Below are 22,969 nucleotides of genomic sequence, written 5' to 3'. Positions count from 1 at the left end.
CCCCCCTAAAGGAACATCTTCGCTGGTTAGAAACATTAAGGCTGGCCTGCCTACTATCCATCCTGGATTTTACCAGGCTGGATTGTGTGAGGAGCTCACAAATCCTTGAAAGATTTGGACAAATTCCCATCTGTGAGCTCCTCCGGCAGGCAAGGCTGCACTGGCTGGGTCATGTAGCCCGCATGCCCAGCCACCGCATGACTAGACAGCTTTTGTTCGGCCGGATCGAGGGGGCTAAACGGGCACGGCACGGGCTAGAGAAGAGATGGAGTGATGTGGTACAGGAGGACGTGGAGCTGAGTGGACTTGCCGATAACTGGTACCAGCTGTGTCAAGATCGGCCTCTGTGGAGGAGGCTCGTGAAGGACGCTGCTGGGCAGTTGGAGGCAGTCGCCCTCCAACAACAACGGAGGGCGGAGGAGCGACGCTCACAACAACGAGCGGAGCGCTGGGTGGCTAAAGCACAGCAAGTTGGCACAGTAGGGGGCACAGGTGGTGCATCAGCCAGTCATCTCAGTCATCTCAGTCAGTCGACCCGTGGCACCTGCTGGGTCTGCCCCGTGATCTCCTGCCAGAGGGCGTTCGACACTTTACGTGGCCTCAATGTGCACATAGCCTGGCACAAGTGTCGTGGTGACGTCACCGCCATTTAGTGGCGAATGGCGGTTGTTGTTGAGATAGTGTCTCACTGTGTGTGTGAGTGTCAGTGTGTGGGTGAGTGTATTTCACAATGTGTGTGAGAGAGTGTTCACTATGTGTGTGTGTGTCGGTGAGTGTGAGTGTCTGAGTGTGTGGGTGTGAGTGTGTGGGTGTCTTGGTGTGTGAGTGTCTGGGTGTGTGACTGCGTGTGTGAGTGTCTGGGTGTGTGAGTGTCTGGGTGTGTGAGTGTCTGGGTGTGTGAGTGTCTGTGTGTGAGTGTCTGGGTGTGTGAGTGTCTGGGTGTGTGAGTGTCTGTGTGTGAGTGTCTGGGTGTGTGAGTGTCTGGGTGTGTGAGTGTCTGGGTGTGTGAGTGTCTGCGTGTGTGAGTGTCTGCGTGTGTGAGTGTCTGTGTGTGTGAGTGTCTGTGTGTGAGTGTCTGTGTGTGTGAGTGTCTGTGTGTGTGAGTGTCTGGGTGTGTGTGTCTGGGTGTGTGTGTCTGTGTGTGCGTGTCTGTGTGTGTGAGTGTCTTTGTGTGTGAGTGTCTGGGTGTGTGAGTGTCTGCGTGTGTGAGTGTCTGTGTGTGAGAGTGTCTGCGTGTGTGAGTGTCTGCGTGTGTGAGTGTGTGTGAGTGTCTGTGTGTGTGAGTATCTGTGTGTGCGAGTGTCTGCGTGTGTGAGTGTCTGCGTGTGTGAGTGTCTGGGTGTGTGAGTGTCTGTGTGTGTGGAGGTCTGGGTGAGTGTTTGGGTGTGTGAGTGTCTGGGTGGGTGAGTGTCTGTGTGTGTGAGTGTCTGGGTGGGTGAGTGTCTGTGTGTGTGAGTGTCTGTGTGTGTGAGTGTCTGTGTGTGTGTCTGCGTGTGTGAGTGTCTGGGTGTGTGAGTGTCTGCGTGTGTGTCTGTGTGTGTGAGTGTCTGGGTGTGTGAGTGTCTGGGTGTGTGAGTGTCTGGGTGTGTGAGTGTCTGCGTGTGTGAGTGTGTGTGAGTGTCTGCGTGTGCGAGTGTCTGCGTGTGTGACTGTCTGTGTGTGTGTCTATATGTGTCAGTGTCTGCTTGTGTGCGTGTCTGTGTGTATATGCTAAAGGCGATACATAGACCACACGAATCATATTAGGCGTTTCTGGAAACTGACCTTCAGAGTACATTAACACCGTAGTGCATGCCATGATGAAGAAACATCATTACCCGAAACGTCTGTTTAAAAGGCCAAACGCGATCTGTCCATCACAACGCAACGAATTGACGTATCGTCACACAGAGACACACAGAGACCCATAGAGACACAGAGAGACCCACAGACACATACAGAGACCCATAGAGACACATAGAGACCCAAAGCGACACACAGAGACACAAAGAGACCCATAGAGACACATAGAGACCCATAGAGACACATAGAGACCCAAAGAGACCCATAGAGACACATAGAGACCCATAGAGACACACAGAGACTCAAAGAGACCCATAGAGATACACAGAGACACATAGAGACACATAGGGACCCATAGAGACCCATAGAGACACATAGAGACACATAGAGACCCACAGAGACACACAGAGACACACAAAGACACATAGAGACACATAGAGACACACAGCGACACACAGAGACCCATAGAGACACACAGAGACACGCAGAGACTCATGGAGACACAGACACACACAGAGACACATAGAGATACACAGAGACACATAGAGACACACAGAGACACAGAGACACACAGAGACACATAGAGATACACAGAGACACACAGACACATATAGACACCTAGAGACACCTAGAAACACACAGAGACACAGAGACACACAGAGACTCATAGAGACACACAGAGACATAGACACACACAGAGACACACAGAGATCCACAGAGACACACAGAGATACACAGAGACCCACAGAGACACACAGAGACACATAGAGACACATAGAGATACATAGAGATACACAGAGACATAGAGACCCACAGAGACACACAGAGACACATAGAGATACACAGAGACACATAGAGACACATAGAGACACACAGAGACACATAGAGACACATAGAGACACACAGAGACTCATAGAGACACACAGAGACACAGAGACACGTAGAGACACATAGAGACACACAGAGACACAGAGACACACAGAGACACACAGAGACACATAGAGACACACAGAGACACACAGAGACCCGCAGAGACACAGAGACATAGAGAGACACAGAGACACATAGAGACACATAGAGACACACAGAGATACACAGAGACACAGAGACTCATAGAGACACATATAGACACACAGAGACACATAGAGACACACAGAGACCCACAGAGACACAGAGACACACAGAGACTCATAGAGATACACAGAGACACACAGAGACTCATAGAGATACACAGAGACACATAGAGACACATAGAGACACACAGAGACACATAGAGACACATAGAGACACACAGAGACTCATAGAGACACATAGAGATACACAGAGACACATAGAGACACATAGAGACACACAGAGACACATAGAGACCCACAGAGACACACAGAGACACACAAAGACACATAGAGACACATAGAGACACACAGAGACACAGAGACACGTAGAGACACATAGAGACACACAGAGACAAAGAGACACACAGAGACACACAGAGACACATAGAGACACACAGAGACACACAGAGACCCACAGAGACACAGAGACACACAGAGACACATAGAGATACACAGAGACACACAGACACATATAGACACCTAGAGACACCTAGAAACACACAGAGACACAGAGACACACAGAGACTCATAGAGACACATAGAGACATAGACACACACAGAGACACACAGAGACCCACAGAGACACACAGAGATACACAGAGACCCACAGAGACACACAGAGACACATAGAGACACATAGAGATACATAGAGATACACAGAGACATAGAGACCCACAGAGACACACAGAGACACATAGAGATACACAGAGACACATAGAGACACATAGAGACACACAGAGACACATAGAGACACATAGAGACACACAGAGACTCATAGAGACACACAGAGACACAGAGACACGTAGAGACACATAGAGACACACAGAGACACAGAGACACACAGAGACACACAGAGACACATAGAGACACACAGAGACACACAGAGACCCGCAGAGACACAGAGACATAGAGAGACACAGAGACACATAGAGACACATAGAGACACACAGAGATACACAGAGACACAGAGACTCATAGAGACACATATAGACACACAGAGACACATAGAGACACACAGAGACCCACAGAGACACAGAGACACACAGAGACTCATAGAGATACACAGAGACACATAGAGACACATAGAGACACACAGAGACACATAGAGACACACAGAGACTCATAGAGACACATAGAGATACACAGAGACACATAGAGACACATAGAGACACACAGAGACACATAGAGACACATAGAGACACACAGAGACTCATAGAGACACACAGAGACACAGAGACACGTAGAGACACATAGAGACACACAGAGACACAGAGACACACAGAGACACACAGAGACACATAGAGACACACAGAGACACACAGAGACCCACAGAGACACAGAGACATAGAGAGACACAGAGACACATAGAGACACATAGAGACACACAGAGATACACAGAGACACAGAGACTCATAGAGACACATATAGACACACAGAGACACATAGAGACACACAGAGACTCATAGAGACACACAGAGACACATAGAGACACAGAGATACACACAGAGATACACAGAGACCCACAGAGACACACAGAGACACATAGAGACACACAGAGCCACATAGAGACACACAGAGACACATAGAGACACATATAGACACACAGAGATACACAGAGACACAGAGACACATAGAGACACATATAGACACACAGAGACACATAGAGACACACAGAGACCCACAGAGACACAGAGACACACAGAGACTCATAGAGATACACAGAGATACACATAGAGACACATAGATACACACAGAGATACACAGAGACCCACAGAGACACACAGAGACACACAGAGACACACAGAGACACAGAGACATAGAGAGACACAGAGACACATAGAGACACATAGAGACACACAGAGATACACAGAGACACAGAGACTCATAGAGACACATATAGACACACAGAGACACACAGAGACTCATAGAGATACACAGAGACACATAGAGACGCATAGAGATACACAGAGACACACAGAGACACACAGATACACATACAGACACCTAGAGACACACAGAGACCCACAGAGACACAGAGACACACAGAGACTCATAGAGATACACAGAGATACACATAGAGACACAGAGACACACAGAGATACACAGAGACATAGAGACACACAGAGACACACAGAGACTCATAGAGATACACAGAGACCCACAGAGACACAGAGACCCACAGAGACACATAGAGATGCACAGAGACACATAGAGACACATAGAGATACACAGAGACATAGAGACACACAGAGACACACAGAGACTCATAGAGATACACAGAGACACATAGAGACACACAGAGACACACAGAGACACATAGAGACACACAGAGACATAGAGACACATAGAGACACATAGAGATACATAGAGACATAGAGACACACAGAGACACACAGAGATACATAGAGACCCACAGAGAACCAAAGCGATTCGCACGTCGCTCATCGACACGCGATGGCCACGTGACACCTCTTGTTGTTGTTGTTGCAGCTGTGGCTGACGTAGGCGGTGACGTCGCCTGCTGGAGGAGGCAGAGGGGGTGGGTGAGTGGCTGGGAGGGTGGTGAGGGTGGTAGTGAGGGTGGTGGTAGTGGGTGGTGGGGGTGGTGGAGGAGGGTGGTGGGGGAGGGTGGTGGTAGTAGTGGGTGGTGGGGGAGGGTGGTGGTAGTAGTGGGTGGTGAGGGTGGTGGTGGTTGTGGTGGTAGTGGGTGGTAGTGGTGGTGGTAGTGGTAGTGAGGGTGGTGGTGGTGGGTGGTCGTGGGTGGTGAGGGTGGTGGTCAGGGTGGTGGTGGTGAGGGTGGTGGGGGTGGTGGTAGTTGGTGGTGGTAGTGGTGGTGAGGGTGGTGGCGGTGGTGGTGCTGGTGGTGTGGGTGGTGGTGGTGGTGGTGAGGGTGGGAGTGGTGGTGCTGGTGGTGGTGGTGTGGGTGGTGGTGGTAGTGGTGGTGGTGAAGGTGGTGGTAGTGGGTGGTGGTGCTGGTGGTGCTGGTGGTGGTGGTGTGGGTGGATAATAATAAAAACTGAAGTGAACTTGGAATAGAAACCAGCTCAGACGAGTGGTGTGGGTGGTGCTGCTGGTGGGGGTGGTGTTGTGGGGGTGGTGGTGGTGAGGGTGGTGTTGTGGGTGGTGGTAGTAGGGGGTGGTGGTGGTGGTGGTGGCAGGGGGTGGTGTTGTGGGTGGTGGTAGTAGGGGGTGGTGCTGGTGGGGGTGGTGGTGGTAGGGGGTGGTGGTAGGGGGTGGTGGCAGGGGGTGGTGTTGTGGGTGGTGGTAGTAGGGGGTGGTGGTAGTGGGTGGTGGTGGTAGTAGGGGTGGTAGTAGTAGGTGGTGGTGGTGAGGGTGGTGTTGTGGGTGGTGGTAGTAGGGGGTGGTGGTAGTGGGTGGTGGTGGTAGTAGGGGTGGTAGTAGTAGGTGGTGGTGGTGAGGGTGGTGTTGTGGGTGGTGGTAGTAGGGGGTGGTGGTAGTGGGTGGTGGTGGTAGTAGGGGTGGTGGTAGTAGGTGGTGGTGGTGAGGGTGGTGTTGTGGGTGGTGGTAGTAGGGGGGTGGTGGTAGTGGGTGGTGGTGGTGAGGGTGGTGGTAGTAGGGGGTGGTGGTAGTGGTGGTGGTAGTGGGGGTGGTGTTGTGGGTGGTGGTAGTGGGTGGTGGTGCTGGTGTGGGTGGTGTTGTGGGTGGTGGTAGTGGGGGTGGTGGTAGTGGTGGTGGTAGTGGGTGGTGAGGGTGGTGGTAGTGGGGGGTGGTGCTGGTGGGGGTGGTGTTGAGACAGTTCAAGGGCAGCTAAGGGGGTGTGGAGCGACTGGCGTTAGAGGCAACGAAGAGGAGGAGCAGGAGGAGGTGGAGGAGGAGGAACAGGTGGAAAGAGGAAGAGCAGGAGGAGGAGGTGGAGGAGGTGGTGGTGGAGGAAGTCCCCAACTCGACTCGCTGAGACGCAGTGGCGAGCTTGAGAAGCATGGACCAGTGAGTGTCTCTGTCTCTCTGTGTCTCTCTGTGTCTCTGTCTCTCTGTGTCTCTCTGTGTCTCTGTCTGTCTCTCTGTGTTTCTGTCTCTCCGTGTCTCTCCGTGTCTCTCCGTGTATCTCTGTCTCTCCGTGTCTCTCTGTGTCTCTCTGTGTCTCTCCGTGTCTCTCCGTGTCTCTCTGTGTCTGTGTCTCTCTGTGTCTCTGTCTCTCTGTGTCTCTGTCTCTCTGTGTCTCTCTGTGTCTCCGTGTCTCTCCGTATCTCTCTGTGTCTCTCTGTGTCTCTGTCTCTCTGTGTCTCCGTGTCTCTCCGTGTCTCTCTGTGTCTCTGTGTCTCTCTGTGTCTCTGTCTCTCTGTGTCTCTCTGTGTCTCTCTGTGTCTCCGTGTCTCTCTGTGTCTCCGTGTCTCTCCGTGTCTCTCTGTGTCTCTCTGTGTCTCTCCGTGTCTCTGTCTCTCCGTGTCTCTCCGTGTCTCTGTGTCTCTCCGTTTCTCCGTGTCTCTCCGTGTCTCTGTGTCTCTGTCTCTCCGTCTCTCCGTGTCTCCGTGTCTCTCCGTGTCTCCGTGTCTCTGTCTCTCCGTGTCTCTCTGTGTCTCTGTGTCTCCCTGTGTCTCTCTGTGTGACTCTGTGTCTCCGTGTCTCTGTCTCTCCGTGTCTCTGTGTCTCTGTCTCTCCGTGTCTCCGTCTCTCCGTGTCTCTGTCTCTCCGTGTCTCTGTGTCTCTGTCTCTCCGTGTCTCCGTGTCTCTGTCTCTCTGTCTCTCTGTCTCTCCGTGTCTCCGTGTCTCTGTCTCTCCGTGTCTCTCTGTGTCTCTGTGTCTCCCTGTGTCTCTCTGTGTGTCTCTGTGTCTCTCTGTGTCTCTGTCTCTCCGTGTCTCCGTGTCTCTGTCTCTCCGTGTCTCCGTCTCTCCGTGTCTCTGTCTCTCCGTGTCTCTGTGTCTCTGTCTCTCCGTGTCTCCGTGTCTCTGTCTCTCTGTCTCTCTGTCTCTCCGTGTCTCCGTGTCTCTGTCTCTCCGTGTCTCCGTCTCTCCGTGTCTCCGTGTCTCTGTGTCTGTGTCTCTCCGTGTCTCTGTCTCTCTGTCTCTCTGTCTCTCCGTGTCTCTCCGTGTCTCTCCGTGTCTCCGTGTCTCTGTCTCTCTGTCTCTCTGTGTCTCCGTGTCTCTCCGTGTCTCCGTGTCTCTCCGTGTCTCCGTGTCTCTGTCTCTCTGTGTCTCTGTCTCTCCGTGTCTCTGTGTCTCTGTCTCTCCTTGTCTCCGTGTCTCTGTCTCTCTGTCTCTCCGTTTTTTTTACCACTGCTTTGCTTTTTGTAAACCCATCCTCTCTCTACCCCCTCTCTCTCTCTACCCCCTCTCTCTCTCTCTCTACCCCCTCTCTACCCCCCTCTCTCTCTACCCCCTCTCTCTCTCTACCCCCTCTCTCTCTCTACCCCCTCTCTCTCTCTACCCCCTCTCTCTCTCTACCCCCCTCTCTCTCACCCCCTCTCTCTCTACCCCCTCTCTCTCTCTACCCCCTCTCTCTCTCTACCCCTCTCTCTCTCTCTACCCCCTCTCTCTCTCTACCCCCCCTCTCTCTCTACCCCCTCTCTCTCTCTATACCCCCTCTCTCTCTCTACCCCCTCTCTCTCTCTACCCTCTCTCTCTCTCTACCCTCTCTCTCTCTACCCCTTCTCTCTACCCCTTCTCTCTACCCTCTCTCTCTCTCTACCCCCTCTCTCTCTCTACCCCTCTCTCTCTCTACCCCCCTCTCTCTCTCTACCCCCTCTCTCTCTCTACCCTCTCTCTCTACCCCCTCTCTCTCTCTACCCCCTCTCTCTCTCTACCCCCTCTCTCTCTACCCCCTCTCTCTCTCTACCCCCTCTCTCTCTCTACCCCCTCTCTCTCTACCCCCTCTCTCTCTACCCCTCTCTCTCTACCCCCTCCCTCTCTTTACCCCCTCTCTCTCTCTCTCTACCCCCTCTCTCTCTCTCTACCCCCCTCTCTCTCTCTACCCCCTCTCTCTACCCCCTCTCTCTCTCTACCCCCTCTCTCTCTACCCCCTCTCTCTCTCTCTACCCCCTCTCTCTCTCTACCCCCTCTCTCTCTCTCTACTCCCTCTCTCTCTACCCCTCTCTCTCTACCCCCTCTCTCTCTACCCCCCTCTCTCTCTACCCCCTCTCTCTCTACCCCCTCTCTCTCTATCCCTCTCTCTCTACCCCCTCTCTCTCTACCCCCTCTCTCTACCCTCTCTCTCTCTACCCCTCTCTCTCTCTACCCCCTCTCTCTCACCCCCTCTCTCTCTACCCCCTCTCTCTCTACCCCCTCTCTCTCTACCCCCTCTCTCTCTACCCCCCTCTCTCTCTACCCTCTCTCTCTCTACCCCTCCTCTCTCTACCCCCTCTCTCTCTCTCCCCCTCTCTCTCTACCCCCTCTCTCTCTACCCCCTCTCTCTCTACCCCTCTCTCTCTCTACCCCCCTCTCTCTCTCTCTACCCCCTCTCTCTCTCTACCCCCTCTCTCTCTCTACCCCCTCTCTCTCTCTACCCCCCTCTCTCTCTCACCCCCTCTCTACCCCCTCTCTCTCTACCCCTCTCTCTCTACCCCCTCTCTCTCTCTACCCCCTCTCTCTCTACCCCATCTCTCTCTCTCTCTACCCCTCTCTCTCTCTACCCCTCTCTCTACCCCCTCTCTCTCTTCCCCATCTCTCTCTCTCTACCCCCTCTCTCTCTCTCTACCCCCCTCTCTCTCTCTCTACCCCCCTCTCTCTCTCTCTACCCCCTCTCTCTGTACCCCCTCTCTCTCTCTACCCCCTCTCTCTCTACCCCCCTCTCTCTCTACCCCCTCTCTCTCTACCCCCTCTCTCTCTACCCCCTCTCTCTCTACCCCCTCTCTCTCTACCCCCTCTCTCTCTACCCCCTCTCTCTCTCTCTACCCCCTCTCTCTCTCTCTACCCCCTCTCTCTCTCTACCCCCTCTGTCTCTCTACCCCCTCTCTCTCTACCCCCTCTCTCTCTACCCCCTCTCTCTCTACCCCTCCTCTGTCTCTACCCCTCCTCTCTCTCTACCCCCTCTCTCTCTCTACCCCCCTCTCTCTCTACCCCCTCTCTCTCTCTCTCTACCCCTCCTCTCTCTCTCTACCCCCTCTCTCTCTACCCCCTCTCTCTCTACCCCTCCTCTCTCTACCCCCTCTCTCTCTCTAACCCCCTCCCTCTCTCTACCCCCTCTCTCTCTCTACCCCCCACCCTCTCTCTCTACCCCCCCCCCTCTCTCTCTACCCCCTCTCTCTCTCTCTCTACCCCCTCTCTCTCTACCCCCTCTCTCTCTACCCCCTCTCTCTCTACCCCCTCTCTCTCTACCCCCTCTCTCTCTCTCTCTACCCCCTCTCTCTCTACCCCCTCTCTCTCTACCCCCCTCTCTCTACCCTCTCTCTCTCTACCCCCTCTCTCTCTACCCCCTCTCTCTCTACCCCCTCTCTCTCTACCCCCTCTCTCTCTACCCCCTCTCTCTCTACCCCCTCTCTCTCTACCCCCTCTCTCTACCCTCTCTCTCTCTACCCCTCCTCCTCTCTCTACCCCCTCTCTCTCTCTCTACCCCCCCCTCTCTCTCTCTACCCCCCTCTCTATCTACCCCCTCTCTCTCTACCACCTCTCTCTCTACCCCCCTCTCTCTCTACCCCCCTCTCTCTCTACCCCCTCTCTCTCTCTACCCCCTCTCTCTCTCTACCCCCTCTCTCTCTCTCTACCCCCTCTCTCTCTCTCTACCCCCTCTCTCTCTACCCCCTCTCTCTCTCTACCCCCTCTCTCTCTCTACCCCCCCCTCTCTCTCTCTACCCCCTCTCTCTCTCTACCCCCTCTCTCTCTCTCTACCCCCCTCTCTCTCTCTCTACCCCCTCTCTCTCTCTCTACCCCCTCTCTCTCTCTACCCTCTCTCTCTCTCTACCCCCTCAAATGAGTCGCTGGTGTAGCGGTGTGCAGTGAACATCGCCACTGGGAGAGAGACAAAGGCGGCCGGGCGTGGTGCTGCTGGTCACCCACCCCCTCTGTGTGTGCCACAGTGCCGGTAGCCTTCATAGGTTGCTGCTGCTACTCGCTACTAACAGCACTTGCCCCTGCAGCCTGTTAGAGGCTACACGGGGGATCTTTGTCTTTGGTGTCTGTGTGTGAGGTGCTAGCTATCAGCACTTGCCCCTGCAGTCTGTTAGAGGCTACACGGGGGATCTTTGTCTGTGTCTGTGTGTGAGGTGCTAGCTATCAGCACTTGCCCCTACAGTCTGTTAGAGGCTACACGGGGGACCTTTGTCTGTATGTGAGGTGCTAGCTAACAGCACTTGCCCCTGCAGCCTGTTAGAGGCTACACGGGGGACCTTTGTCTGTGTCTGTGTGTGAGGTGCTAGCTAACAGCACTTGCCCCTGCAGCTTGTTAGAGGCTACACGGGGGACCTTTGTCTGTGTCTGTGTGTGAGGTGCTAGCTGACAGCACTTGCCCCTGCAGTATGTTAGAGGCTACACGGGGGATCTTTGTCTGTGTCTGTGTGTGAGGTGCTAGCTAACAGCACTTGCCCCTGCAGTCTGTTAGAGGCTACACGGGGGACCTTTGTCTGTGTCTGTGTGTGAGGTGCTAGCTAACAGCACTTGCCCCTGCAGTATGTTAGAGGCTACACGGGGGATCTTTGTCTGTGTCTGTGTGAGGTGCTAGCTAACAGCACTTGCCCCTACAGCCTGTTAGAGGCTACACGGGGGATCTTTGTAGTAACGGAGTGGAAGTGCTGTTCACGTGCTATCTGTGTCGTTATGGCAACACTAGCCACCATCACCACCATCACTATCCATCACCACCATCACAATTCACACCAATACTCGCCACCATCACCACCATCACTATCCATCATCACCATCACAATTCACACCAATACTATCCACAATCACAACCATCACTATCCATCACAATGATGGTTGCGTGAGTGACTGGGTGAATTGGTGGGCGAATGGATGCGTGGGTGAGTTGGTGGGTAGGTGAGTGTGTGGGTAGGTGAGTGGGTGCGAGGGTGACTGGGTGGATGGGTCGAGTGAGTGGGTGAATTGGTGGGCGATTGGATGGTTGAGTGAGTGTGTGGGTGGATGGGTGAGCGAGTGGGTGGGTGAATTGGTGGGCGATTGGATAGTTGGGTGAGTGTGTGGGTGGATGGGTGAGTGTGTGGGTGGATGGGTGAGTGTGTGGGTGGATGGGTGAGTGTGTGGGTGGATGGGTGAGCGAGTGGGTGGGTGATTGCTTGTGCGTTTGAATGAGCGGGCGTTCAGATGGGCGAACCGGCGGGGTTGGCGGCTGAGTTGGTGGGCGAGTGGATGATCGAGTGGGCGAGTGGATGATCGAGTGGGCGAGTGGATGATCGAGTGGGCGAGTGGATGATCGAGTGGGCGAGTGGATGATCGAGTGGGCGAGTGGATGATCGAGTGGGCGAGTGGATGATCGAGTGGGCGAGTGGATGATCGAGTGGGCGAGTGGATGATCGAGTGGGCGAGTTGGTGTCTTCGTTGGGCGAATTGCACCACGGTGCTCCTCCGTCACCACCACGTCCACGGCTACCACCTCCACCACCTCCACCACCACCTCCACCACCTCCACCACCTCCACCACTCCCCCCCCATCTCCTCCACGTGTCGCCAACTTTCCAGCGGTGGGAATCTTCATCATTAGACCTCCCTTGCCGGTACCAAAATACAATAAGAGGGGTTTTCCCCCCCCCTTTTTTGGGGGGGGTTGTGGACCAATCAGTTTCAAGGACAATGGCAATATATTATCAATGCGTGTTTTCTGTTGTTTGCATTTTGGCTGCAGGTCATTGTGATTAATGCAGTTTTAAACGTGAATCCTCGTAACATTTAACACTTTGGTACTGACAAAGGGGGTCTAATGATGATGATGCAGATGGTCACCCCGAGCCCACGTTACTTTGCTAGCGGCGTTGTCTTTGAGCTGTGCGTCAATCTCGTGGTCGAGCACCAATTGGGTCGAGGCTCAAGAGAAAGCCGTCCCTTGCTGCGGACCAATCAGTTTCAAGGACAATGCCACACACTTATATATCATCATTATTATTGTTATTATCATAGTATGTTGTTTTTTTTTTATTTTGCATTTTGACCGCGGGTATTGTGGTTAATGCCGTAGACGTGAATCCTCCACTAAAGAGGTGGGAATCTCCTCCTGCTATCGTGGATGCAGGATTCCGGAGGTGGGAGACCTCATCGAGATTGACAGAACCTACTACCAGCACTGGGCTCTGTACGTCGGCGACGGATACGTCATTCACCTCGCCCCACCCAGTGAGTTGATAAAGGTCCCCCGTGTAGCCTGTGAGAGGACTGCCGGGGCAAAGGGGGGGAGCAGGCATAGTCAGGGTCGGGATCGAACCCACGATCTCCTGAACACCAAGCGAGGTAGTCAACATCTTATAGCCACCGTGATGATGATGATGATGAGAGAGACGCAGACTCCAAATATACAGCAGCAGCAGCAGGCATCGTCAGGGTCGGGATCGAACCCACGACCTCCTGCACACTGGGCGAGGTAGTCAACATCTCATAGTCCACCGTGATGATGATGATGATGAGAGAGACGCAGACTCCAAATCTACAGCAGCAGGCATCGTCAGGGTCGGGATCGAACCCACGATCTCCTGCGTACCAGGCGAGGTAGTCAACATCTCCTAGTCCACCGTGATGATGATGATGATGAGAGAGACCCAGACTCCAAATCTACAGCAGCAGCAGCAGGGTCGGGATTGAACCCACGACCTCCTGCACACCAGGCGAGGTAGTCAACATCTCCTAGTTCACCGTGATGATGATGATGATGAGAGAGACACAGACTCCAAATATACAGCAGCAGGCATCGTCAGGGTCAGGATCGAACCCACGACCTCCTGCACACCAGGCGAGGTAGTCAACATCTCATAGCCACCCTGATGATGATGATGAGAGATAGAGACACAGACCTCCTGTACACCAGGCGAGGTAGTCAACATCTCTCTAGCCCACCGTGATGATGATGATGATGAGAGAGAGACACAGACCTCCTGTACACCAGGCGAGGTAGTCAACATCTCCCTAGCCCACCGTGAAAACTGCCTTTTCGCGTTTCACCGTGAATCTGAGACGGAGTCTCCAATGTGCCCCCTCCCCACCCCCACCACCACCACCCACCACCACCACCACCACCACCCCCCCACCACCACCACCACCACCACCCCCCCACCACCACCACCACCACCCCACCACCACCACCACCGCCACCGCTACGCGGCAGGCGATAGACGGCGTCGATGGAGCCAACAGCGCCATGTCGGTGGCGACGAGCAAGGCGACGGTGAGGCTGGAGCCGCTGAAGGAGGTGGTGGGCCGGAGCGCGGGCCAGCAACAAGGGCTGCCGTAGGCCGCTGCCCATGGCCGCCGAGACCCTGCGGAGGGCCAGGGGCCTCGTGGGCGGGACGCTCCACTACGAGCTGCTGGGCGGGAACTGCGAGCACCTCGTGACGTCGCTGCGCCTCGGGGAGGCACGGGGGGACACAGGTGGGGGCGGGGGGACACAGGTGGGGACACAGGTGGGGACACAGGTGGGGACACAGGTGGGGACACAGGTGGGGACACAGGTGGGGACACAGGTGGGGACACAGGTGGGGACACAGGTGGGGACACAGGTGGGGACACAGGTGGGGACACAGGTGGGGACACAGGTGGGGACACAGGTGGGGACACAGGTGGGGACACAGGTGGGGACACAGGTGGGGACACAGGTGGGGACACAGGTGGGGACACAGGTGGGGACACAGGTGGGGACACAGGTGGGGACACAGGTGGGGACACAGGTGGGGACACAGGTGGGGACACAGGTGGGGACACAGGTGGGGACACAGGTGGGGACACAGGTGGGGACACAGGTGGGGACACAGGTGGGGACACAGGTGGGGACACAGGTGGGGACACAGGTGGGGACACAGGTGGGGACACAGGTGGGGACACAGGTGGGGACACAGGTGGGGACACAGGTGGGGACACAGGTGGGGACACAGGTGGGGACACAGGTGGGGACACAGGTGGGGACACAGGTGGGGACACAGGTGGGGACACAGGTGGGGACACAGGTGGGGACACAGGTGGGGACACAGGTGGGGACACAGGTGGGGACACAGGTGGGGACACAGGTGGGGACACAGGTGGGGACACAGGTGGGGACACAGGTGGGGACACAGGTGGGGACACAGGTGGGGACACAGGTGGGGACACAGGTGGGGACACAGGTGGGGACACAGGTGGGGACACAGGTGGGGACACAGGTGGGGACACAGGTGGGGACACAGGTGGGGACACAGGTGGGGACACAGGTGGGGACACAGGTGGGGACACAGGTGGGGACACAGGTGGGGACACAGGTGGGGACACAGGTGGGGACACAGGTGGGGACACAGGTGGGGACACAGGTGGGGACACAGGTGGGGACACAGGTGGGGACACAGGTGGGGACACAGGTGGGGACACAGGTGGGGACACAGGTGGGGACACAGGTGGGGACACAGGTGGGGACACAGGTGGGGACACAGGTGGGGACACAGGTGGGGACACAGGTGGGGACACAGGTGGGGACACAGGTGGGGACACAGGTGGGGACACAGGTGGGGACACAGGTGGGGACACAGGTGGGGACACAGGTGGGGACACAGGTGGGGACACAGGTGGGGACACAGGTGGGGACACAGGTGGGGACACAGGTGGGGACACAGGTGGGGACACAGGTGGGGACACAGGTGGGGACACAGGTGGGGACACAGGTGGGGACACAGGTGGGGACACAGGTGGGGACACAGGTGGGGACACAGGTGGGGACACAGGTGGGGACACAGGTGGGGACACAGGTGGGGACACAGGTGGGGACACAGGTGGGGACACAGGTGGGGACACAGGTGGGGACACAGGTGGGGACACAGGTGGGGACACAGGTGGGGACACAGGTGGGGACACAGGTGGGGACACAGGTGGGGACACAGGTGGGGACACAGGTGGGGACACAGGTGGGGACACAGGTGGGGACACAGGTGGGGACACAGGTGGGGACACAGGTGGGGACACAGGTGGGGACACAGGTGGGGACACAGGTGGGGACACAGGTGGGGACACAGGTGGGGACACAGGTGGGGACACAGGTGGGGACACAGGTGGGGACACAGGTGGGGACACAGGTGGGGACACAGGTGGGGACACAGGTGGGGACACAGGTGGGGACACAGGTGGGGACACAGGTGGGGACACAGGTGGGGACACAGGTGGGGACACAGGTGGGGACACAGGTGGGGACACAGGTGGGGACACAGGTGGGGACACAGGTGGGGACACAGGTGGGGACACAGGTGGGGACACAGGTGGGGACACAGGTGGGGACACAGGTGGGGACACAGGTGGGGACACAGGTGGGGACACAGGTGGGGACACAGGTGGGGACACAGGTGGGGACACAGGTGGGGACACAGGTGGGGACACAGGTGGGGACACAGGTGGGGACACAGGTGGGGACACAGGTGGGGACACAGGTGGGGACACAGGTGGGGACACAGGTGGGGACACAGGTGGGGACACAGGTGGGGACACAGGTGGGGACACAGGTGGGGACACAGGTGGGGACACAGGTGGGGACACAGGTGGGGACGGGGACGGAGATGGGGACAGAGACGGGGACGGAGACGGGGACGGAGATGGAGACGGAGATGGAGACAGACAGAGACGCAGGTGGGGACAGAGACGGGGACGGGGACACAGGTGGGGACGGGGACGGGGACGGGGACAGGGACGGGGACGGAGACGCAGGTGGGGACGGGGACGGGGACGGGGACAGAGACAGGGACAGAGACGGGGACGGGGACGGGGACAGAGACGGGGACGGGGACGCAGGTGGGGACAGAGACGGGGACGGAGATGGAGACAGACAGAGACGGAGGTGGAGACGGACAGAGATGGAGACGGGGACAGAGGTGGGGACAGAGACGCAGGTGGGGACGGGGACAGAGACGGAGGTGGGGACGGAGACGGGGACGGGGACGGGGACGGGGACAGAGACGGGGACGGAGATGGAGACAGACAGAGACGGAGGTGGGGACGGGGACGCAGGTGGGGACAGAGACGGGGACGGGGACGGAGGTGGGGACAGAGACGGGGACAGAGACGGGGACAGAGACGGGGAAGGGGACGGGGACGGAGATGGAGACAGACAGAGACGGAGGTGGGGACGGGGACGCAGGTGGGGACAGAGACGGGGACGGGGACGGAGGTGGGGACAGAGACGGGGACAGAGACGGGGACAGAGACGGGGAAGGGGACGGGGACGGAGATGGAGACAGACAGAGACGGAGGTGGGGACGGACAGAGATGGAGACGGGGACGCAGGTGGGGACAGAGACGGGGACGGAGGTGGAGATGGAGACAGAGGTGGAGACAGAGACGGAGGTGTAGACAGACAGAGATGGAGACGGAGATGGAGACAGAGACGGAGATGGAGACAGAGGTGTAGACAAACAGAGATGGAGACAGAGGTGGAGCACAGACAGAGACGGAGGTGGAGGTGGAGACAGAGGTGGAGACAGACAGAGGTGGAGGTGGGGACAGAGACGGTGGTGGAGACAGACAGAGACGGAGGTGGAGACGGACAGAGATGGAGACGGGGACGGAGGTGGGGACAGAGGTGGAGATGGAGACAGAGATGGAGACAGACAGAGATGGAGATAGAGATAGACAGAGATGGAGACAGAGACAGACAGAGACAGAGATGGAGACGGACAGAGACAGAGATAGAGATAGACAGAGATGGAGACAGAGACAGACAGAGACAGAGATGGAGACGGACAGAGATTGAGACAGAGACGGGGACGGAGGTGGGGACAGAGGTGGAGACAGAGGTGGAGACAGAGGTGGAGACAGAGGTGGAGACAGAGGTGGAGACAGAGGTGGAGACAGACAGAGATGGAGGTAGAGGTGGAGACAGAGACGGAGGTGGGGACAGAGATAGAGACAGAGACAGACAGAGACGGAGATGGAGACAGAGACAGAGATGGAGACAGACAGAGACAGAGATGGAGACAGACGGAGATGGAGACAGACCTCATCCTTCCCCTCCTCCCCCTCCTCCCCCTCCTCCCCCTCTCCCTCTCCCCCTCCCCCCTCCCCCTCCCCCCTCCCCCTCCCCCCTCCCCCCCACCTACCAGGTGAGGCGAGGCATTTTGGCTGCAGGCACCACGGTGGTAGCGGTGGTGGTGGGCACGCTGGCAACCTTCACCTGGTATCGTGACCGCACCAAGAGACAGGAGCAGTGACGTGCCGTGGTGGTGGTGGTGGTGGTGGGTGGTGGTGGTAGTAGTGGTGGTGGTGGTGGTGGGTGGTAGTGGTGGGTGGTGGTGGTAGTGGTGGGTGGTGGTGGGCACGCTGGCAACCTTCGCCTGGTATCGTGACCGCACCAAGAGACAGGAGCAGTGACGTGCCGTGGTGGTGGTGGTGGTGGGTGGTGGTGGTAGTGGTGGGTGGTGGTGGTGGTAGTGGGTGGTGGTGGTGGTGGTGGGTGGTGGTGGTAGTGGTGGTGGGTGGTGGTGGTAGTGGTAGTGGTGTTGTTGGTAGTGGTGGTGGGTGGTGGTGGTAGTGGTAGTGGTGGGTGGTGGTGGTGGTGGTGGGTGGTGGTGGTGGTAGTGGTGGTGGTAGTGGTGGTGGTGGTGGTAGTGGTGGTGGTAGTGGTGGTAGTGGTGGTGGGTGGTGGTGGTGGTGGTGGTGGGTGGTGTTGTTGGTGGTAGTGGTTGTGGGTGGTGGTAGGAGTGGCGGTGATAGTGGTGGTGGTGGGGTATTTCGACCGTGTAGTTCGTGAAGACTTCAATAGCTGTACCGGAGGAATCTCCATCTGGTACAGATATAATGGGAGGCTGATCGATGCCCGGGTGCGGTCAAGGGTTGGCTCCCTATTGCTCAACCGCGTTACGTTTTGCCGATGATCTGGTAATTGATGCTGACTCGGAGGAAGAGTTGGAGACGCTGCTGCTGAGACCGGAGCGTGCCACTAAGAGTTGGGGCCTTACCATCAGCCCCACCAAAACTAAGCACCTGCCTGGGTATTTTGTACCATCGGACACTCCACCCCCACAACTCCCAATTGGTGATGGGGCAGTTGTGGAGAGAGTGGAGAGTTTCCCATACCTGGGCAGTGTGCTCAGGACCGGCTCCGGTTTGACAGCAGAGGTCTCAATCCGAATCAGTGGAGCGGCAATATCTTTTCATCGGTTACGTAACGCTGTGTGGAAGCTACCTGGTCTGTCGCTCCGCACGAAGCTTCAGGTCTTCTCGGACACAGTCATTCCCTCCCTTCTCTACGCTTGCGAAACGTGGACCCCCCTAATGGAACATCTTCGCCGGTTAGAAACATTTAGGCTGGCCTGCCTAGGATCCATCTTGGGTTTAACTAGGCTGGATTGTGTGAGCAGCTCACAAATCCTTGAAAGATCTGGGCAAGGTCCCATCGGTGAGCTCCTCCGGCGGGCAAGGCTGCGTTGGCTGGGTCATTTAGCCCGCATGTCCAGCCACCGCATGCCGAAACAGCTTTTGTTTGGCCGGATCGAGGGGGCTAAACGGGCGCGGCACGGGCTAGAGAAGAGATGGAGTGATGTGGTACAGGAGGACGTGGAGCTGAGTGGATTTGCCGATGACCGGTACCAGCGGTGTCAAGATCGGCCTCTGTGGAGGAGGCTCGTGAAGGATGCTACTGGGCAATTGGAGGTGGTCGCCCTCCAACAACAACGGAGGGTGGAGGAGCGACGCTCACAACAACGAGCGGAGCGCCGGGTGGCTAAAGCACAGCAGGTTGGCACAGTAGGGGGCACAGGTGGTGCATCAGCCAGTCGTCTCAGTCAGTCGACCCGTGGCACCTGGGTCTGCCCCGTGACCTCCTGCCAGCGGGCGTTGGACACTTCACGTGGCCTCAGCGTGCACATGGCCTGGCACAAGCGCCGTGGTGACGTCACCACTGCTTAGTGGCGAATGGCGGTTGTTGGCAATGGTTGTGGTAGTTGTGGGTGGTGATGGTGGTGCTAATAGTGTTGATGGTTGTGGTGGTTGTGGGTGGTGATGATGGTGCTAATAGTGTTGATGGTTGTGGTAGTTGTGGGTGGTGATGGTGGTGCTCCATCGCCACTAGGGAGACAAAGGCGGCCGGGCGTGGTGTTGCCCACAAAAACCCCCTCGTGTGCCGGGCCGGCCTTCATAGATGCTCGCTAACAGCACTTGCCCCAACAGTCTGTTCAGGCTCAACGGGGGACCTTTGTCTTTGCTAGTGGCGGGTGCTGATGGTGGTGCTAGTCGTGCTGATGATGTATGCTGAACTTCTTTCGCACCGTACGTCCTGTTGGGGCTATACGGGGGATCTTTGTCTTTGTTTGATGATGATGATGATGGTAAATATAGTTTAGACGGAAGCTGCTACGAATTAGTTCCACGTTAGTTGAACATGTTCACCCCCATCGCCACTCGTGTTCTCAACAAGGGGGAATACGTTGCTGACTCCTGGGGGTCACGTGGCAATGTCCCGGGGGGTCACGTGGCAGTGTCCCGGGGGGTCACGTGGCAGTGTCCCAGAGGGTCACAGTGTCCCAGGGGGTCACGTGGCAGTGTCCCAGGGGGTCACGTGGCAGTGTCCCAGGGGGTCAGTGTCCCAGGGGGTCACGTGGCAGTGTCCCAGGGGGTCACGTGGCAGTGTCCCGGGGGGTCACGTGGCAGTGTCCCAGGGGGTCACGTGGCAGTGTCCCGGGGGGTCACGTGGCAGTGTCCCGGGGCATCACGTGGCAGTGTCCCGGGGGTTCACGTGGCAGTGTCCCAGGGGGTCACGTGGCAATGTCCCAGGGGGTCACGTGGCAGTGTCCCGGGGGGTCACGTGGCAGTGTCCCGGGGGGTCACGTGGCAATGTCCCGGGGGGTCACGTGGCAGTGTCCCAGGGGGTCACAGTGTCCCAGGGGGTCACGTGGCAGTGTCCCAGGGGGTCACGTGGCAATGTCCCAGAGGGTAACTTGATTACGTGATTCAGAAATGTGTGAAATTGTATCGTGCATGTGAAGTCATTTGCTTTAATTACCACGTTGTGTGGCTCTGCAATCTAATACATTTCCAACATTTTTTTCGTCTGTCTCTCTGTCTGCGTGTGTCTGCCTGCCTGTAACGCTTTCAGCGGACAAACTATTCGGTTTACATTCGAACGAGGCAGACGAACGCGATGGGCATTCGCTAATTTACTTTTTTTTGTGCAACCTCAAGTAGGCGAATTCAAACTTCGTCCCAATGTTTGCCGACCGTGCCGACAGAATGGGTCCATAACTCTTGCTGACCCGGTTACAACGCTTGATTTCAAAATACTTTTCACTTTACACCATTGGAAACCTCATTTGTCAGTAACAAAATATGATAATTGGTCTTTTTACCCTTTTATCTGGCAACAAAACTGAGACCTTTTTTTTTTACAGGGAATCATGTTTACATTGACCACAATACCTGCGGTCGGAACGCAAACAAAAAACAACAACAACTCTCATAATGTATGTAGCACTGTCCTTGAAATTGATTGTTCCACACTTTTTTGACAGCTTTCTTTAGAGCCTCGTCTCACGTGGGTGTTGGACCAGAAGACGCAGGTATTGTGGTCAATGTAAACACGACTCCTTGTATAAAAAGGCGTCAGTTTTGTTGCCAGATCAAAGGGTAAAAAATTTATCATATTTTGTTACTGGCAAATGAGGTTTCCAATGTTGTGTAAATGCTCACCCTGAGCCCCCATACTCTGATGGGGCATTGCCCTTTGAGTTGTGTGACGCCTTTTGGCGTCTTCTGGTCCAACACCCACGTGAGACGAGGCTCTAAGGAAAGCTGTCAAAAGGGTGTGGACCAATCAACTTCAAGGACAGTGCCACATACGTTATCAGAGTTGTTGTTGTTTTGTGTTTGCGTTCCGACCGCAGGTATTGTGGTCAATGTAAACATGACTCCTTCTATAAAAAGGCGTCAGTTTTGTTGCCAGATCAAAGGGTAAAATTTTTTTATCATATTTTGTTACTGGCAAATGAGGTTTCCAATGTTGTGTAAATGCTCACCCCGAGCCCCCATACTCTGATGGGGCATTGCCCTTTGAGTTGTGTGACGCCTTTTGGCGTCTTCTGGTCCAACACCCACGTGAGACGAGGCTCTAAAGAAAGCTGTCAAAAGGGTGTGGACCAATCAACTTCAAGGACAGTGCCACATACGTTATCAGAGTTGTTGTTGTTTTGTGTTTGCGTTCCGACAGCAGGTATTGTTGTCAATGTAAACATGACTCCTTCTATAAAAAGGCGTCAGTTTTGTTGCCAGATCAAAGGGTAACATTTTTTTATCATATTTTGTTACTGGCAAATGAGGTTTCCAATGTTGTGTAAATGCTCACCCCGAGCTCCCATACTCTGATGGGGCATTGCCCTTTGAGTTGTGTGACGCCTTTTGGCGTCTTCTGGTCCAACACCCACGTGAGACGAGGCTCTAAGGAAAGCTGTCAAAAGGGTGTGGACCAATCAACTTCAAGGACAGTGCCACATACGTTATCAGAGTTGTTGTTGTTTTGTGTTTGCGTTCCGATCGCAGGTATTGTGGTCAATGTAAACATGACTCCTTCTATAAAAAGGCGTCAGTTTTGTTGCCAGATCAAAGGGTAAATTTTTTTTATCATATTTTGTTACTGACAAATGAGGTTTCCAATGTTGTGTAAATGCTCACCCCGAGCCCCCATACTCTGATGGGGCATTGCCCTTTGAGTTGTGTGACGCCTTTTGGCGTCTTCTGGTCCAACACCCACGTGAGACGAGGCTCTAAAGAAATCTGTCTCGGGTGTGAACCAATCAACTTCAAGGACAGTGCCACATACGTTATCAGAGTTGTTGTTGTTTTGTGTTTGCGTTCCGACCGCAGGTATTGTGGTCAATGTAAACACGACTCCTTGTTAAAAAAAGGCGTCAGTTTTGTTGGCAGATCAAAGGGTAAAAAAAACCAATCATCATACTTTTCACTTTCTTTCTTCTACGGTGCAAACAATGGAGAGAGGACCTGTAAGCCCAGGGCTCATTGCCCCAACCTGC

At 55.7% G+C, this 22,969-nt stretch overlaps 1 protein-coding gene and 1 long non-coding RNA gene across 2 annotated transcripts; both read left to right on the top strand.

Moving 5' to 3' along the window:
- Window positions 1–6,696: 6,696 nt before the first annotated feature.
- LOC116958681 (phospholipase A and acyltransferase 3-like) lies at window positions 6,697–14,358 on the top strand. Its single transcript, XM_076058875.1, has 3 exons — window positions 6,697–6,842; window positions 13,030–13,144; window positions 14,113–14,358. Exons 1-3 carry the CDS (start codon window positions 6,835–6,837, stop codon window positions 14,236–14,238), a joined length of 249 nt encoding a protein of 82 aa, XP_075914990.1. The 5' UTR covers window positions 6,697–6,834; the 3' UTR covers window positions 14,239–14,358.
- A 2,544-nt stretch (window positions 14,359–16,902) lies between these two features.
- LOC142908332 (uncharacterized) lies at window positions 16,903–18,014 on the top strand. Its single transcript, XR_012931694.1, has 4 exons — window positions 16,903–16,943; window positions 17,052–17,073; window positions 17,182–17,203; window positions 17,551–18,014. It is a non-coding gene; the product is annotated as an uncharacterized LOC142908332 (long non-coding RNA).
- Window positions 18,015–22,969: the final 4,955 nt, after the last annotated feature.

The sequence above is a fragment of the Petromyzon marinus genome, assembly GCF_048934315.1.
Source record: "Petromyzon marinus isolate PM22_M1 ecotype Great Lakes invasive population chromosome 80 unlocalized genomic scaffold, UKy_Petmar_22M1.pri1.0 chr80_unloc.1, whole genome shotgun sequence".
NCBI classification, from domain to species: domain Eukaryota; kingdom Metazoa; phylum Chordata; class Hyperoartia; order Petromyzontiformes; family Petromyzontidae; genus Petromyzon; species Petromyzon marinus.
This window is presented reverse-complemented; position numbering and strand designations above follow the sequence as displayed.

Bases quoted from the DNA above. Each gene is read 5' to 3' on its own strand.
- LOC116958681 (XM_076058875.1), top strand. The intron at 13,145-14,112 runs GTCCCCCGTGTA...GCTACGCGGCAG, and splicing joins CACCCAGTGAGTTGATAAAG to GCGATAGACGGCGTCGATGG.